This window comes from Castor canadensis, chromosome 6 (genome assembly GCF_047511655.1).
Source record: "Castor canadensis chromosome 6, mCasCan1.hap1v2, whole genome shotgun sequence".
In the NCBI taxonomy this organism is placed as follows: Eukaryota; Metazoa; Chordata; class Mammalia; order Rodentia; family Castoridae; genus Castor; species Castor canadensis.
The window spans coordinates 33,835,951-33,855,915 of NC_133391.1; the positions used below are offsets into that span (position 1 = coordinate 33,835,951).

At 37.3% G+C, this 19,965-nt stretch overlaps 1 protein-coding gene across 14 annotated transcripts in view; it reads right to left on the bottom strand.

Moving 5' to 3' along the window:
• The window catches only part of LOC141410508 (C-type lectin domain family 2 member F-like), a 31,150-nt gene that overhangs the window by 9,543 nt on the left and 1,642 nt on the right, over positions 1 to 19,965 (bottom strand). For 8 of the 14 annotated variants that reach the window (XR_012448866.1, XR_012448867.1, XR_012448865.1 and 5 more), the window contains exons 2-7: positions 18,925 to 19,056; positions 12,930 to 13,055; positions 11,128 to 11,306; positions 10,479 to 10,585; positions 9,373 to 9,524; positions 699 to 790 (exon numbers count right to left, since the gene is read on the bottom strand). Coding sequence is in view for 3 of the 14 variants with exons in the window: in XM_074076090.1 (XP_073932191.1) it covers positions 9,380 to 9,524; positions 10,479 to 10,585; positions 11,128 to 11,306; positions 12,930 to 13,055; positions 18,925 to 19,003 (636 nt within the window). In the remaining 11 variants the exon portion in view is untranslated. Of the gene's footprint in view, positions 1 to 698; positions 791 to 5,879; positions 7,990 to 9,372; positions 9,525 to 10,478; positions 10,586 to 11,127; positions 11,307 to 12,929; positions 13,056 to 18,924; positions 19,057 to 19,965 lie in introns of those variants that run through there. The other 6 variants (XR_012448857.1, XR_012448860.1, XM_074076090.1 and 3 more) reach the window with 5 other exon arrangements.

Sequence of the window (19,965 nt, forward strand, 5' to 3'; positions counted from 1 at the left end):
TCAAAAAGGATTCTTGCAATTGTAGAATAATATTATATGCAATCCACATGGTAACAAAAAAAGGAAACACCTCCTAGAACATTTACAAGATGAGATGAGAAGGAAATCAAAATATGTGACAACAAAATAATAATCCACTAAACACAAAAGCAAGTAGAAATGGAGGAAATGCAAGACAAAAATAAATTAAGACCTTAGGAAACACGTCACAAAGTGGCTTAGGGTAAGTACTTGTTCTCAGGAATCACACCCAGTGTAATTGTTTTAAATTCTACAGGGAACACTTAAAACTATCACTAAGAAGACAAACAACCCAAGTGAAAACTGGGCCAACATTCTCAGTATACATCTCACCAAAGAAGATAAACCGATGGAAAATAAGTACATAAAAATACTCCACATCACATGTCACCATGGAAACACAAATTAAAGTGTAAATCTGGTGGACTTAATAAATTCAGACCTGTGACACCAATAAATGCTCTTGAGGATATGTCACAATGGAATGCTTATTTATTGCTGGTTGGAATATGAAAAGTGAAGCCACTGTGGAAGAGAATTTGGTGGCTTTTTTACAAAAGTAAATGTGCCCTTGCATATGACCCATCAGTTGTGCTGCTTGGTGTTTACTCAAAAGATTAATACTTATGTCCACATAAAAAGCTGCAAATAGATGTTTATATCAGCTTTATTCATACCTGTCCAAACTTGAAGGCAACCAAGATGTCCTTAAGTAAGTAGGTGGGTAAGAAAACTGTGGAACATCTGCACATTGGAATATTCTTGGGCACTAAAAAAGAAAAGAGTTATCAGGCCATAAAAAGAAATTGAGGGAACTAAAATGTATATTCCTAAGAAAGGAAGTCCATGTGAAAGGTAGTATGCTGTAAAATTCCAACTATATTTCAGTTTGGAAAATGAAAACTCCTATAAGAAAAAGATCAGTTGTCAGTATTTGGAGGTGGAGGGAAAGGTAGATGAACAGAACATGGAGTCTTTAGGACAGTTAAAATGTTCCATGCAACATCATAATTAGAAAGTAAACACCAGGGTGAACCTAATGTAAACTGTGGCCTTTGGAAGATTATCCTGTGTCAACACAGGTTCACCAATGGTAAGTGCCCCCTTACATTCAGGAATGGTGGTGAATGAGGAAGTTGTGCAACTCTGGAGACAGGGTGACATGAGAAATCTCTGCACCTTCCTCTTTTTTGTGTGTATGTTTTTATTGGGGGTTGGGGCATGGGATGGGAAATGTCACATTGGTTTGCATCCTTCAACACAAGGAATGTCCATTTTAATCCTCCGAGGATGTTCTTTGGAACTTTTATTTGGGGAACTTTTATAAGGGCTTTTGTGCTTATAAAGCAGCACTCTACTGCTACAACTATAACTCCAGCCCATTTTGCTCTGGTTATTTTGGAGATTGGGTCCTGTGAACTATTTGGCTGAGGCATCTTTGCACCTCAATCTTCCTGATCTCAGCCTTCTAAGTTCTAGATTTAGAGGCATGAGCCGCTGACTCCTATCTGGAAATTTTTCCTTTCTTAGTGCTTCCTTCTCTTGCTGCTAGCAGCCTCTTCAGGTCCACTGCTGACAAGACTACTCCTTGGAAGAAATTTTTTTTTCCTTGTGAACACTCTTATTGGCTGCCTCTTCAGGTTCACTAGATGTTCATGCATGGATAAGGACTTCTTCCTTTTAGGAAGACGTAAAACTGCTGTTAAATATTATCTTAAAACTTAAAAATCATGAAAAAGATTGTGACAATCACCTACACAAAACATCTTTTTGATAACCAAATAGAGAGAAATGAAAGAATGAAAACTACAATTCATACACATGAATTCTTAAATAACCGAAGGGTCAAAGGAAAACAAGAAAACACCTTAAGGCAAATGAAAACCCACCATACCAAAGTTATGTGATGAAAAAAATGTGGTGCTAAGAGGGAAATTCACTATTGTAAATATATTTAAAAAGAAGGAAGAATCAGGAATGGTGTTATAGGCCTGTAATCCCAGCACTCAAGAGGCTTAGGCAGGATTTCATATTTGGTATTTGCCTGGTCTACATAGTGCATTTGACTCCGGACGGTGCTACATATAAGGAAATCCAGTTTCAATAAAAGGAAAGGAGAGAGACAGAGTGAGGGATGGAGAGAGAAAGATCCCATAATCTCACATTATGATATGTGGAACTGGAGAAAGTAGAACAAAATAAATTCATAGCCAACAGAAGGAATAAAAGATTAGAGCATCATTTATGGTAGACATGTCCTATGAATTAACTTTCACTGAAAATACTGCGTTAGTGAATACTGAGCCATTGCTCCTAGAAGTACAGGGTTATAAGGTTAGGTTACTACAATTTTCTGGACGCATTTTCATCAACCAATTAATACTTTTTGAAAGAGGGTTTTATTATGTTACCCAGGCTGGCCTTAAATTCACAATCTTCTTGCCTCAGTGTTGCTGGTATTACACACAGGCATCACTGTGCCCATCAACCAATCAATGCAAAATCTTATTTCCTGTGTGTTTCTGTTTAAGGACATCTTATTAAATAAATACTGTTAAGTAATTAGCATTGAATTCAATGCCAGCAGCCCTGTATGTCACTCATGCATGAACAAAGCTTTTCTCATGTACAGGTTTTATTTGTGATATGTGTCCCAGTGTTCTTTCATTGGTAACACCAAATAGTCCTTCACTACTACACTTGGGGGCCATTTTTAACAGTGAAGTCAGCAAAAAGAGGGACAAAAGTACAAAAAAATAAACCCAAGTATCACTAAATAGGGCCAAAAGAATGCAGAGCATCCCCTCACTCAGGATAGTGATCAGATTTTTCATGGCTGTGAGAGAGTACCTAACATGAACGCTCAAAATATGTGTGATTGCCAGGTGCCAGTGACTCATGCCTGTAATCCTAGACACTTGGGAGGCTGAGATCAGGAAGATCGGGAGGATCCTTGTTTGAGGCCAACTCAGGCAAATAGCCTGTGAGACCTCATCTCCAAAATAACCAGAGCAAAATGTTCTGTGGGTGTGGCTCAAGCAGTAGAACATTTGCATTACAAGTTCAGAGTGCTAAGTTCAAACCCCAGTCTCACCAGGAAAAAAAAAAAAAGGAAAAGAAACGATGAACGATTTCTTTTGCTCATGGCTTCAGAGGTTTCAGTCCCTTGTGGCAGGGAACTTATAGCAGATCAGCTCACATCATGAGGCAGAAAGCAGAGTGGAACAGTAACAGGAAGTGTCCAGGGAAAGACATAGCCCCTGAGGACACACCCCAAGATCATGTCCCCCATGACCTACTTCCTCTGTCCAGGCCTCACCTTCCACAATTCCACCACTTCACAATAATCTATTCAAATTTTGAATTAATCAATGAATTAAACCCTTTATTAGGTCAGAACATTTAGATCTAATTATCTCTGGAAATATTCTCACATACACACCCAGAGGTACTTTCCTAATCTCCTGGACAATCCAATCAAGTAGTCCAATCAAGTAGATAATCAAGATTACTCATCTCAAGGTCACCCTTTGTCACTGACACCCAAATGCATCTTTTTTACACCATAACATTCCACTGCAGAACCCCAAAAGTTCATGCTTATCTCATAATGCAAAATGCGTTCAGTCTGTCTCCATGAGTCCCTGCAGTCCTGACAGTTCCACTAGTATTCAAAAGCTCAAGTTCAGAGTCTTCTCTGAGACTTAAGCCAACTCTTAGCAGTGAGCCCCTGTGAAGATCAAGAACAAGTTACATACTTCCAACATACAATGGCATACAGTCAATATTCCTTTTCCAAAAGGAAGGAATAAGAGAACATCAAGGAAAGATAGCACTTATACAATCAGAACCCAGCAAGGCAAGCATTAAATACTATAGCTCTGTGCCCAGCATCTGGGATATCTTGTGGCATGATGTGACCTCCAGCAGGGTAGGCATGCTGTTTGCAACCCACATGGCTGCCTTCTGGCACTGACTCTGTTCCCTGCAAATGTTCTTCCACTCATCCCTAACTTCCTGGAATCTCCATTTTAACTTCTGAATCACCATCATAATTTCACACATCACACATTTAGTACCTGTCTGCAGGAATCCTGTCCCTGGCACACATTGTCTGGCTTCCTTGTCCTTCCTTTGAAACCGGGGGGGGCATGTCCCATTGGCCCCCATAACTCTTATGTTCTACATGTCTTCAAAACTAGTAGCACATAGACAGTGCTAGAGTCTGCTCCCAGCCTGAGGAGTAGCTCAGAACACTTGAACCACAATGGCCTATAACAGCCTAGATGGCTCAATGTGAAGAAATAACTCCCTAGGTATTCCAGTGCTTTCTTCTCAAAGCAAAGTCTTTCAATTAGTTAAAACCTTTACAGCCTTGAGCCTGTGAAGGGTAAGGTAATTCTCCCATCAAAAGACATAGGATAGCTGGTTGGATCAAAAAGCGAGACCCAACCATTTTTTGCCTCAGGAAACACATGGAGACAAAGAAAACCTCATACACTATTGGTGGTATAACCTCTAGTGCAAGCACTCTTTGAATTCATTAAACATTTTAAGCATGTCCTCTTTCATTTTGTTGATCATTCTTTTAAGCATGCTTTTCGAGTTCTTTGGGCTTTCTTCCTTTTCACTAATCCTGAGGGTCTGCTACATTGGGGTTGTTGACCTTTAGGAGTCTCATAGTGTGCTGTTTTTTTTTTCACATTTCTGTGTTTCTTCATTGAGATTTATGCATGTGAGGCCAAATTCATTGGTTAGAACTTTTAAATCACCAGAGATCTACAGTGGAAGCATTCTGTGTTCAGGCAGTATTGTGTAGTGAGAGGGTTACAATTTAGTTTCTTACTACCAGACTGTCTCTATAGTAAAGCTTTTTCTTGCATACCCAAGGCACCAGGCTAGGTTCCTAGAACTACTCAGAGAGAGGAGAAGTAGCTAGAGTGTCTCTGCATTACCTTGCATATAGGTTGGTGTTACATGTGAATTGAGGGTGGGGCTGGTCCAGTTCAGTTTTGGACATCTAGCTGTTTGTACTTTAAATGCTTCCCTTCTTTGTGAACCAGAAGCTACTGCCTGGCACTTTTTAGTCTATAGACTGAAAATGATTGATCTCACTTCTTTGACCCTCCCCCTTTCTAAGGATCTTGGCTCTGCAAGTTATTTGTCAGAAATTTTTCTCTCCCAAGAGAAGACCACTTAGGCGTGACCATTGTCCCAGATTCTTAGCAACTAACTCACTGCCAAGATGTCCCAGGGGGAAAGCAGCTACCAGTGATCTCTTTCTGGAATCTTTGCTTTTTTTCCAGTTTCCCTAAATACTCTCCAATACCTTAAAATGGACTTTTTTTCCTGGTTCTAGGGATCAAACCCAGGGCTTTGTACATTCCAGGTAAGCACAACCTGACTTAGCTATATCTCCAATCCCAACTGTTTTATGTTTTAAATCTGACTTTTCCAATGTTCTTAGCATGCGTTTGGTCTCTTTCTCATCCATTATCATAATATGACTGTCAGGTTCATCCTATTTATATTATATTAGGGGTTTTTGTCAATTTAGTGAGAACAGAATGCATGTCTGGATGAATATCATTGCACCTTCGAATTCCCACACTGGTGGCAAAACTAGTGATATTATATGTATAGTACTAGCATGGCATGACCACACAAAACTGTAGTTTATCTTTACTTACTACAATCCAGACATATTTAAGAGTTTAAGTAGATATTCTCATTTAATTGGCAAAATTATGTGAAGAAACTGATAGCAATACTTTTAATTTTCAGATGTTCTCTGTGCATCTAAGTGACTAAGTGATATGTCTGAAATAACTAAATGACACAGCTCACAACTAAATAACTACTTTGGAAACTTCTTTATTAAAATCAAGGCTCTGAGGAATCAAAAAATAAAGGTCAAGTGTTCACTATATGACACAGACAGTCACACAGTCTTCTAATATAAATCTCTATATCGTTTTCTCATTCTGAGAAAACTAAACTTAAAAAGAGTTCATGGAGTCACAATGCTGTAGACACTCATTTGTCATTTCAAAGCTTACTTTCAAGATCTGTATCTTTCAATTGTCAAGCCACATGTGTCCTGAGTTTACAATAAGGAGGAACATAAAACTCCTTTATAAAAGAACTTTTATCTTGAGCCTGAAGAGTAAGTATGATTCATTTTAATAAGCTGTGAAACACAATAGAATTTATTGTGAAAGCACTAAACCTTTAGGATAAAAATTCCCATGGAAGTGCTAACTAAATTCAGTGCTAACTGAAGAATGAGCAAGTTAGCTAAATGACAAAGGAAAACATTTGAAGTGAAAGAAGTCTTCCTGTTGAAGGAAACTGCTTTTGGTTAGGTTCATAGAGAAGAAAATATGTAGTATACTTTGATAACTGCCAAAAAACTTAAAACAGCTGGAAAACAAATTATGAAAAGAGTAAGTAGGAAAATAACTTTCCAATTTTCACAAAGGCTCTATATAAAACTGTGAATTCCATTACTTCTCAGCTAATTTACAATTATTCAAACTTTAACAAAATATTAATTAAACTTTCTCAGTTTCAAGAGCTATATGGATAAGACCTTTGACAGGCCTGTTCTGAGAAATGAAATCAATGATTCCAGTAAAGATGTCAAATTATTACTTCATATCTGCTTCAGTAAATATTATGAAACAATCATTTAAAGTCTTTTTGGGGAAGCTTTGATCTAGAGAATGCCTGAAGCTTTTCCCACACATCCAGCATTTTCTCCTACCTGTAGAACTCTGACTGTTCTGACTGGCCAGTGACTGGGTTTGCAAACACTGAATATCAGCACTTCATCAGAGAGAAGAGAGACAGTGTACCTCATCCCAGTAGCACATGAAAGAGGCCTGAGGAAAATAGATGAAGCCCATTTAGCAAAGCCCCATACGTAGCCCAGCAAAGAAAGCACAGGAAATTACCCTCTGCAAGAAGCAAATACAGTAAGGCTGATGTGTCCACTGTGGGAGAAGAGTCCAGGGCCTCCTATTCTACCATTGTGACTCCCATTGTGACTCCAACAGTTTCTTTTAAACTGAAGATGCAATCACCACACAACCTTGCTATTCCATCCTCGGGCATTCATTGCACAGATACAACAGCTTATGTTTACACAAAAACCTACACTTGAATGTTCGTAGCAGCCTTATTTACAATAGCAGATTCCTGTTAACAAACAGATATTTTACAGTGGATGAATGATTAAATACTTTTTTGCTAGCATAAAATGAAATACTACTCAGCAATGAAAAGCAATGGACTATTGACATATGCAATTATGTACAGTGGAAAAACATGTAATTTACAGCAAGATATCATCTATATAAAGTTCTTGAAATGGCAATTTTTTGGTTGGGCTGTACTTTGAACAGAGGGTTTCACACCAGCAAAGCAGGTGCTTTATACTTGACTCACACCTCCAGTCCACTTTACTCTGGTTATTTTGAAGATGAGGTCTGTTGAACTAGTTGGCCAGGCTGACCTCAAACTGCAACCCTCCTGATCTCAGCCTCCTGAGTTGCTAGGATTACAGGTGTGAACCACTGGTGCCCTATGAAATGACAAAATTTTATGGTTGGGAAACTGGCTTAATAGATGGGTGAGGAGAAAAGAAAGGGTGACGTGTGTAGAAAAGAACTGAAGGATAAGTCCTTGTATTAATGAAACAGTTGTTTTTATAAGTTAATCATACATAGTTTAACCTATAAACTAAGCAAATAGTGCAGGCACAGAGTAAGGAAGACATTCCTTCATTCCATAAGTATATTTTGAGGTGTACTTGATGCACTGTGCTAGGGTACAGCAGTGAATTAGAAATAATTCCTGAAATATCAGTCTTCCCAAAAAGTTAGCAAGATCACATCTCAATGAATAAGCCAGGCACAATGGTACACACCTGTGATCCAGGAGGAGGAGCATAGTCCAAGGTTGTCCCTAGAAAAAACCAAGATCCTATCTGAAAATAACTAAAGCAAAAATGGACCAGGGCATGGCTCAAGTGGTAGAACACCTGCCTAGCAAGCATAGACCCTGAGTTAAAATCCTCCTGCCACTCCCACACATAAAATCTACAATAGATTACAAATAGATTAAAAGGCAAAAGCATTGTTAATGCTAAATAAAGTAGAAAAAGCTACTAAGCAAAATACATTTCTTGAATGAACTATGCTTGCATATTTACATAATGACAAGAACATAAAGCTCATTTTGTACAAATCATTATATCAACAAATAATGGATAGGCATATTGACAAAGCAGAAATGGATATCCACATATTCAAAATAGGACAGATGGATGTTCACAGGGGAAGAGACACACTCTAACTTATTATTTCATCCTTTTTGGGACTCATCAGTACAGTGTAGCTGCTGCTATAAAAATTTTAAATTTTGTTTTCAAAACTCAATATTATATAAAATATTGTGAGTTTAGGTATCAAATGTTAAAGAGTTCCCACAATTAACATCACTTAATGTGAAATAAAAGAAGAATTTAATTTGAATAAAGGGTAAAATTAAAATGACATTAGTTTATACATTTAATGTGTATTTAGTGGACTGACACTGAAAACGTGAACATGAGAACTGAAGGGTGATACCTCTGTCCAAGGTCCTAATTAATATTTTAAATTACAGAGCATAAAATAAATGTTAGTTTTAGTAGTTTTAAATTTTTCCTTTATTGGTAATTGAATTTTGTAAAAGATTTTGAAAGTGTTTAAAAATTTTAAAGCTCTTGGTCCAATTTTGTAATCTTTCTTGTTGATTGTTAAAATCATATGCATATTTTTAGTAGCCACCATTTTCTTACCACTGTTTAGGTAGGAAAATATAATGTATCTATTTGTTTGCAGCTCTGGGATTTGAATTCAGGGCCTACACCTTGAGCCACTCCACCAGCCATTTTTTGCAATGGGTTTTTTAAAATGGGGCTCATAACTATCTGCCAAGGTTGGCTTTGAACTATGATCCTCCTAATCCTAATCTCTGCCTCCTGAGTAGCTAGGATTAGAGGAATTGAGCACCAGGCTAGGTAAGAAAAGTTTTATATCTGATCACAGGAGTGTAATTCAATTTCTTTGTTATAACCATAATAAAATAGTCTGTATATTTTCATATATTATGACTGCATTTCGGTAATTCTTTTTTAGTTTTTATAGTAGTGGTATTTGAACTCAGGGGCTTGAGCTTGGTAGGCAGATGCTCTACCACTTGAGCCCTGCACCATTATGACTGCATTTTGATAAAAATTTTGGTAGCCAAAAAATCTACCACTGCAGCAACTGTATATAATAAGTTACAATGTGTCTCTCCCACCTGTTTTTTAAAAGGAATTTAATGTAATTTGGCATTCTTCCATATAGCTGCATGGCTTGCTGCAAATCCATTTCCTATCTGTGTAGATACCGGCACTGCTGATTCCATTCTCATTCAGGTAGGCACATTGTCCAGATCCTCTGATGGCAAACCTAACACCAAACACAAAACTATTAAGCATTCATAGGTTGAGTGTTGTTTGACTATAATCTCTAGCACCTCCACTCCATATTTTGTATGCAAACAAGAAACAGTTCCTTTTCTGTTCTCAAGGTCTTTGTTTAAATATCACAAGTGTCTCATCCCTCACTACCAAGCCCATGCATGTTGTTGACAGGTATTTAGCTCATGCATGCTGACATATGCAAATGAGTTGCTGCCATCAGTGGCTAAAAACAAAGAAAATCTTACTAGCAAATTCCTAGAAAGCTTAGCTTTGATTGATGGAAGTGATTGGGTTCCTACATTTAATTTTCCAATGAAATGGTTATGTTCAAAATTCCCCCGCTGACATGTTCACAGCCTAGTCACTGTTTCTGGGTTGCTGTTGATGATAAAATTTTAGGAGTGATTCTTAAGGTTTTCCTGGAGACTTTGCTTTTGTGAATAAGAGCAGCAATATCAAGAATGGACTTCAGAGTGTTAAAGATCCCAGTTCCTCATGGACTTCTTTGGGATTTCTCAACCCTCTCTTTGCATCAAAGGCTCTGCATAAGGAACACATTCTACATAAGGAACTTTTCAGCAAGGAAGTTTTAAATCAGTACAAGTGATTGCAAAAACTAGGCCAGACTTCATCATTCATCATGCTAGATTTTGAGTGAAATCATAACTAAAGTTTTCCTAAGACACAGATAATCAATGGAAGAACATGAAAAGGATTTAATTTGGGGGTCCAGGGGTGGAATTTGCTAGGGATTGAATCAAGGGCTTCATGTATGCCAAGCACTCACTGTATCAGCTAGCTGCCCTACAGCCCAAGAATTTATGTTTCTTATTTTCTAGTACAGGAAACTTTCCATAATCTTACCTTTCTCATCTCATAAACACAATTCACACACTTCACAACACATGGACATAAAAGAAAAAGAAGCCTGAAAACATACGAGGCATTGTATTCAGTGTTGTCTGCCCACTTCCAAGTGTGATGTGGTGAGTCTCTGTTGAGGCCAACCCAGTGGTCAGAAGAGCCTTTGTATCTCTTCAGGAAATTCTGTTATCAAACATGGAAATTGGAAACATGAGTGTCTTTCTTTCAGATGGCGCTGGAGTCTGCTGTTCTATAATCTTGTTTCTTAGGATGGCAGCATGGTTAACTAGAAGCGTAGACTTCAATTCTCAGTGAAGTCATTTGATGGCTACATTGCTAAAGTATTTTATTTTAAGTGACCATGTATACAAGATTATCCCAGTTTATTTCTGTCATTCCAGCATACTATTAATAGTGCCCACTTTCAAGTACACATGATACACATAATACATATATATATAATACATGATAATATCATTTGTATGACAAATTATATGGAAACAGCACATCTAATCTTGTAGGTTAAACTTCATGACAGAATGTGTCTGGTCTCATAGGGTTCTAAGCAGAGAAGATAGAATAAACAAGAGGCTAGTATACATCTCACACCCAAATTCTGCCTAGGATGGGATCCTTCATCATGTTTCAGCTTTCACTTCATGCAGCCTCTCAACTATAAGGGGCTAAGGATTCAACTGAAAAAAAGAATACTAAACATTTCATACCAATTCCTCCATGCTTGCAAACTGAGCAAGATTGGCTTCCAGTGAGGCACAGAAAGTCTGGCTGAATGTCCAATTCCTTGTGTCTTCAGAAAAATAGAAACATTTATGTCCAAATCCAATCCAGTTTCTTGGGCAGGAAGCATACGTACTGCTCTTTATGACCAGTTCTGTCTTTCTCACTAAAATTTAGAAAATATAATCAATTGTAGGAAATAAACTTTTTCATGTTTTTATCTTTTTTCTGCTTGCCATCCTGCATCCTGAGCCCAGGTTTTTGAGGTATGTATTCAGATTGTGGCTTTCCTAAGCCATCACTGAGAGTGTCATCCTGAGCACCATAGTCCTCTGTCCTGCAGACTCCAAGCTGGGACCTCTCCCCCTTCCTTTCTGAGGTGTCCATGGACACAAGTGGTTCTGAGCAATTGCACCAACTCCATAGGAATGATTTACTGTATCCTTGAATCATATATGTTCTCTTTTTCCATATCATCCTTCATGTTAGTTCTTCTTTCTCTTGATGAAAGAAAGGAAAACTCCTTATCTACCCTGGATTTTACTATGGTGAAACTTCAAGTGCAAAAAACAATTCATAACATTGTTTTCAACACCCAACCTACAATCTACTGCATTCTATAATTTTCTTTTTCACATAAGCACACACACATTATCATCATCTTTTACACTAATTTCTGTATAATTTCCCATATAGGACTTCTTGCTGCTACCCTTGTCTCTGGATAATCTATTCTCAACATTTTGCAGCAATGAATGTCCTCCTAATTTTGTTCTTTCTTCCTCCTAATCTTTCCACTTACACTTGAAGTGAAAAACAAGGTTTTTAAATAACCTGCAAGGCTATTACAGTATCTTTACCTCCCTCCATCCATAGGATATATGTTCCTAGTCCCCCAGTAGATGTTTGATACCACAGTTACTACTGTATATATGTATATGTATATGTATGTGTGTATACGTATATCTATGTATATACATATACATATAAATACACACTCCATGCTTTTTCCTATACATACAGATGATAAAATTTCATTTTTTTACTTAAAGGACACTTTATGGCTTCTCTGTGGCATATCCAAATTACCACCACAGTGTATTTGTACATTGGGACCATTGTTAAGTTAAAGAAGGCTTAATACTAAACAAACCCTACAGGGATACCATGACAGTCTATCTGATAACGTGACAGCTACTGGGTAACTATGGGCAGGTAGTGTACACAGTATGGGTACACTGATTCTTGTACCAGCGAGGACAGGACAGAGTGATGCAAGATTTTATCACACTAGAAACATATAAACTGCTTGCCTTCAGAATTTTACACTTAATATTATTAAACCATGGTTGGAATATCGGTAACTGAAATCACGGGTAACAGGAGATCAGTGCTCCTTCTCCTACCAGGTTACTCTTCTCTATCCTCACTCTCCTGTAACTACAGTAGCCACTCTGATATCCCTCAAATAATTCCTCCTTAGGGTTTTGATCTCTTGTTCTCTCTCTGGAGGTTTCCCCAGAGATAGATGGCTTCTTTGTCTTCCTGAAGAAGTCACGGAAATGTCATCTTCCCCAGAAGGCTTACCATGGCCACCCTATGTAAACTGCAACCTGCTCCACCTCAGCCCTTATTTATCATTACCAGCATCTTCCTGCTAGAATGTATGTTCCCAGGATTATCTGTGTTTTATTTACTGATATATCTCAAGCACTTTACACTCAATAAATATTTATTGACAATATGTACGTTTCCAGAACTTTGCAATTCTGTTAGGTAAGTAACTTACCCAACAAAGCAACAGAAAGTCCAATTACATGTGCAAGCAGGAAAGCAATGAGGAGAACACAGCAATAAACTTTGACAGGAGTTACAGGTGATATAAGTGCTAGAAATTTTCCTTGAAGATCTTTAGCTGTAAAATATAAATATCAGGGTGTCAATGTCATAAAATCCTTATGGAGGAAAAAACCCTTAAGTTTAGCACAGAATAAACGCTTGTACACTACTACTGAAAACCACTTTCACAAAATTTCCTGGTCCATAAACTATACCCATGGCCCAGAGATGGCTAGAAATAAAGGAAACATACTTTCCCCTTTAAGGAATCTTTGAGTTATTAGAAGTGTGAATGAAAGAACAAGCACAAAAAGAGAAAAAATCAGGATGAAGAAGACACACATAAATGATCCAAATTTATCTCCTTAGTAAGAGACCTGGGGACAAGCACTGAGGGAAACATTAGAAAATAAATCAGTGTAATTCAACAGAGTAAGAGAAGGAAAACATAGAAACCCCTCAATTGCAGCAAAAGCATGCAAAATGTTTAATATGAATCCCCAATAATAGCTTTCAACAATTAGGGCCTGAAGTAGCTTCCTCAACCTGAGGAAATGCATCTATAAAAAATTAAATAGATATTGTAAAAAACAATAGCCAGCCTCATTCTTAATGGTGAAAGAATGAATATTTTCCCTCAATGATCAGAGGCTAGGCTAAGTTGTCTGGTTACATCCAATTTGGCTTTTATTGGAGGTACTATCCAACAATAAGCCATAAAAAGGAACCAACAGTCATATAGTAACTTAGAAAGGTGTATAAGTGTTTCTGTTCACAGACAACATGATCATTAGCACATTAAATTCTAAGGAACCTACTAAAAGTCTACTAGAATAAGTCTACAGATACTGGTCTGCAGAATACAATATTAACATAAAAATACTTATATTTTTAATAAGCTAGCAATTATCAAATAGAAATTAATATACAGAACTTACAGCAACAACAAAAAATATAAAATGTTTAACTATAAATGTATCAAACATATCACAATTTGAGGAAAAGTAGAAGCAAAACTCATAAGGAAATCAAAAAGATCTAAGTCAATAGAGATGATCATGGAGGGAAATGTTCAGTATTGTAGTGTATCAACTCTTTTTAAGCAAGTTCACAGATCCAGTGCAAGTTGGACAAATACTGAAGTGTGATTTATTTTTTTTTAGAAATCCCCAAGGTAATTTATAAATTATATAAAAAGGGGGAAAAAGTGAATTTCTCAAATCATTTTGAAAAAGAAAAGGCCAAATTTGGAGAAATTGTGCCATCTGATTCCATGACTTATATAATAACAGAAATAAAGACAATGTGACTTTGAGAAAGGGGAGGCATATACATAGAGGGGACAGAAATGCAAACGTGTAGTCAAGAGAATTTGATGTAAAATGAAGGACAGGAGGATAAGTCAGGTCTTTTCTGGGGGTGGGTCTCGCGAGAGCTGTGTGTGTAAGGAAAGGAAGAATGAATGTCAATAGCGTGAATGTATTTTGTAGTCACATATGAAAATGGAAGAATGAAACCTGTTGAAATTGTATTAACGAGTGAGGAGGGCAGCTGAGGGAGAATGATGAAGGGGGAGAATCTAAGATATATCGTAAACAAGCATGAAAGTATCACACTGTACCCTCTATACAACTATTATATGCAAACTACAAAGAGGCATTTGATGGGGGTGGGCAGTGATCAGGTGGAGAAAGGGCAATACCTTTTCAACAAATGGTGATAAAATGTGAATGTCAACTAACACTTCATACTCTATAGAGAAACTGAAATTCACTCAAGCAAGAAGCTTAGAACTATAAAATATGTGATGAAAAAAAAAAGTATCTTTGAGTATCTTTGAACTCATCTTAAGCAAAGACTCTTAGATAACTTAGATACCATACCAAAAGCATTACCTGTAAGAGAAAACTGATAAACTGTACATTAATATAATTAAAACATTTTGCTCTGAAAAAGCAATAAAAGGTAAACAATGGGTTGGGTTTTTTTTTTTTTGCATGACACAGATCTAATAAAGAATTTGTATCTAGACTATTTTAAAAATTTCAAAAAGTCAAGGATACAAAAAATGTATTAAAAATGAGCCAAAGATTTGAATATATGCTTCACTAAAGAAGATAAATGATTGATAGATACATACACAAATTATGTTCAATATTACCTGGCATTTTGGAAAAATAAAAACATAATTAGCAATCATTATGTGAGAATATGAGTGGCAAATAAATCTTATGGAATTCTAAAGCCACAGGCTGGTGAGGAACCCAGGGAATTGAAGTTTTTATGCATTTTTTTGGAAAAACAAGTGGTACAGACACTTTGGAAAGCTGCTTAGCACTTTGTTACAATAAACATGCGTTTACCTTATGTCCCGGCCTAGTATTTACCTAATGGAAATGAAACCCCATGTCTATGTGAATACCTACGTGTTTGTGAATATTTGTAGCTGCTTGACTACAAATTAACTATTATAAAAAAAACAGAAAATTGTGCAACAATTCAAATAACCTTCAGCTGCTGATGAGCTAAGTCAATACTACTCAGAATTAGGGGGGAGGCGAGGAAAAACCCTGACCATGTGCTCCCACTTGTCATGTTCCACCCTCCTTTGGCTCAATTTGTCAGACTTCTGTTGCAAAAGCTCCTAAACTCTGGCTTGCCTGCATGATTAATACAGCACTGAGCAGTAAAGTGCAGAAAAATAGCCCCTTTGCAGCTTATTTTGAGAATCTGACCACAAAAGAGCAACGGTTTTCTTGTTGAAAGAGAACTACCGTTGACACATGGTCTCTTTCCCTCACACCTGACACCTACAAGTTCCTGCTAGCTTTTCTAAACCATTTTATCAGATAAAAAAAAAAAGTTGTCTTGATTTTGAAAGGCTTGCATATTTTTTTAAAATGAAAACATTATTCCTAGTTTCCTAGAATAGATTTTTTTTCCTTTTTTTTAAATAAAGTCTCCCCTAATCTAAGTGTGATGGTGTTTGCAAACTATAGACACATTGCTCCACTATGGAAGAATCCCAAAACCATGTAAGTAAGTGAAGGAAGCCAGACTCTCCAGGGACCAACTGTAGGATCCCATTTCTATGACCTTCTGGAAGGCAAAGGTATAAGGACAGAAAACTGGTCACTTATTGCCAAGAGCTGGGGTCAGAGGAAGGGAACATCTACAAAGAGGATGGGAGAGCTTGGGTGGGATATGGTCATATTTCATGATTACATACATTTTTACAACTCCCAGAAATGTAAGCCAAAAGAATGAATTTTACTGAATAAACCATACCTTTAAAAATGTTCCTGCTGACTTGCTGGTCAGACACTACATTTTGGTCATCTTACATATAACATACATAACATTTCATTTAATGAAAGGCTTTCCAGATCCATATGTTATAACAACGACATTTTTTCATCCTTTTCTATGGCTATATAACACTCCATTATATGTATATATATGCATATATGTAAGAATATATACATATAAGTATGTATATATTTTTTTCTTTATCTATTTACTATTGATGATGTTGATTAAACATAAGATTTTCCCAGGCCCAAACTTTGTCACAAATTACTTTTTTTTATACTTTTCTGTATTTTCATAGCATTCCTTTGTATGTATATGTGTAAGTATATATATATATACGAATAGATATATATATGTAGATCACATTTTCTTCATTTATCATTTGATAATTTATGTTGATTCCTTACACTGGTCTATGGTGACTAATGCTACAAAACACATGGTAGTCCAGATGTCTCTCAGTACATACTGAGGAGAGCAGAAGGGAGGAAGAAAGACAGGTTAATACAACCTTTCCTTTATACAATGTTACAGCTGCATAAGAGGAACAAATCCTAGTGTTTAAATTCACAGTAGGGTGAATATAGCCAACAATAACACATAGTGTATCTCAAAATCCCCTTTTTCAAAATTCCCTCAAAGAGGGGATTTTGAATGTATTCACCAACAATAAATGTTCAAAGTTTAGGCGATGAATATGCTCATTATTGTGATTTTATTTTCCCAAAGTATAGAGGAATCAAAACATCCCACTGTATCTCATAAGTGCATATAATTGCTCTGGGTCAATCACAAAAACAAAACAAAACTGTAGGATTTGGGGTGCACATTTCTGGTACCTGAAATGTCAGAATTGCATCCAACAGGACTCAGCAACACAACTTTTCTACATGTTACTAAACAGTGCAAGATTCTTACTGTAACTGTTTGTATTTATACCAGCTGATATTCATATTTGGCATTAGCTTTTTATTTTTAATTGGTATGTGAGAATTGTAGATATTTATTTTTCTTCTACCTTTCTTATGTGTCTACTCTATCTCCCTCCAAATTCATATCCCTCTCATCATGGTGCACTTGGAACATAATCGCCTGTCCATTCTTAGTTAGAAAACACTAAATCTTCTCTGCTGAACAAGGAAATGCAACATACCTGGCCTCATTTTAACTTTGTTTCAGCTTTCTGAAAACTTGTTTAACTTGCAAAAGAACTTCTTGGTTTAGTAATCATAGACTTAACAAAACAGTTTTGTAACAAAGAGAGTGAACTACAAGCATTTTTCAAAATGCAGAAGACACAGTTCCTGTTCTAAAGTGGAAAGACCCAGGATGTTCTTCTTTTTTACATAAACTGAAATTGCCACAGGATTTGCAGCTGGAGGAGCTCAGCCTCTCACCCCCCACCCCGCCTCCATCCCTACCCCCACCCCCAAATCCATAAAGTTCATTTTAATGACAAAGAATATATAACAAGTCCTAGCTTTTGCAGGCAACTTCTGTTAGCAAGGGCATTACACCAAAATGGTAGCAACTGAGTGCCATCTTGCTAGGAGAGACTGTGTGTTAATTAACAGCACAATAAAATTTACAGGCACCTGAGGAAAAGGTGCACTTGAAACATAATCACCTGTACATTCTTAGAAAACACTACATCATCTCTCAGCCGAACAAGGAAATGCAACACACCTGGCTTCGTTTTAACTTAGTTTCAGCTTCCTGAAAACTTCTTTAACTTGTGAAAGAACTTCTCGGTTTAGTAACCATGGACTTACAAAAACAGTTTTGCAACAGCTGCACGGAGAAACATTTGCACACATTTGGAACCTTCTCATTGGTCAAATACTAATTTCAGTTCTGAGAACGCTTAGCTGATAACTATTAATAAACATTGATGAACTTAATTTTTGGTTAAATGGGAATCCTGTTTGCCAGACTATCCAATATGTAGTCCTCCCTAACAAAAGATAAAAGGAATAAACTTAAGGGAGGAAGAGAGAAGGAAACAAAAAGAGAATGAAACAGAAGCATTTTTCAAAATACAGAAGATGCAGTTCCTGTTCTTTGGGAGGAACGAAAGTGGAAAGACCCAGGATGCTCTTCTTTTTCACATGAACTGAAAATGCCACAGAACTTGCAGTTGGAGAAGCTCAGCCTCCCACCCCGACCCCACCTCCACCTCCATCCCTACCCCCACCCCAAATCCATACATGTCATTTTAATGACAAAGGGTCTATGACAAGTCCCAGCTTTTGCAGGCAACTTCTGTTATCAAGGGCATTATACCAAGTTGTTAGCAATGAAGTCTGCCATCTTGCTGGGAGAGAGACAGCACCTTAGTATCAGAATAAGGCAGGACTAAAAATCTAAACACAAAGAACATTTTGTTCTCCAAGCTCTTGTAATATACTTCACTGTCCATATCTCTTGCCCAGAAATATTTAAATAACACACCTTAAAACATTAACTCTTGTAACAAGCACAGATTTAACTCCTGCCACCCTCATTTGCCCCAGACGGTCTTCTATGGAGACTGTCAGGGAAGCACTGTTTATTATGCCCATAGCTCTGCTTCTCTTGTGAGTCCCTGGAAAAACTCCCCACCCTTTAATTTAAAAAAAGAAAAAAGTCATTACCAGATGCTCTCTTCTTGGTGCCATCTAAGAAAGTAACGTCTGGCTTTGATATTTCCATCGAAGCCTCTGGAGTAGACATCTTTCAGCGTTTTGCGTCTAACAGAGACTACTGGATCGACAAGGAAATTCAAGCTGCAAGGAAATTGGAACACAGTCAAAGCATTGTGCAAACAGCTCTGTGAAGCATTAACAAGCTGTCTGTGACTGTGAATTAACTCCTCATGATCTGTTCCTAAGAGAAAAAGCAGTGCAAAATAGAAAGGGACCATGATGCTAAATGAAGTGGGCTATAAGCATAATTGATGAAATCAAGAAATGCTCTGGAAATTTTAAAATGAAAGTGCATTTTAATTTAAGAAAAGGTCAACTTCACACACTTCTGTCTTCTGCTGGGATGGAACAGTAAGGAGAAGTTTGACTCTCCTGGAATCAACTAAGAACAGTATAAAACTATATTTAGATATACTTTCAAGACTGGGCATTAGGTAATCAAAAACAGTGATTCTCTGTGAACAACACAGGTGAGCCCTGGTTCTCCCAGCTCACTTATCCTGAGGGTGTCAAGTCTGTGGTTTGAAAAGTGAACCCCAATTTGATGCCAGTGGGTTCCATGAAGTGAGATGGAGGAACTCCACCTCCTCTGTCTCCAGAAGACAAAGCAACAATGGCAAAAAAAGCACAGCAGTTCAGGGTCCTCTGAGAACTCAACTAGGGGCTGAGCAGCACTGTTGAAAGAGAATAGGACCAGGCTGGAGAAACACAACCCACCTAAGAGGGCTGGAGGAAATAACAGCTAGCACTGCCAGGTGAGGTGGCTCAAACTTGGATTGCAGAGATGGGAAGATGATGGTTCCAGTCTTGTTTGTATAAGAAAAGCTACCAAAACCTTATCTCAAAGAACAAGCCAGTTGTGGTGGTGTCTGCCTGTAATCCCAGCTACATGGGGGACATGGGTAGGAGGAATGTAGTTTGAGGCTGTAAGAGTTACTCAAACTGCTTTTGCTGAAAAACATTGACTCTTTACTCAGGCGCATAAAATAA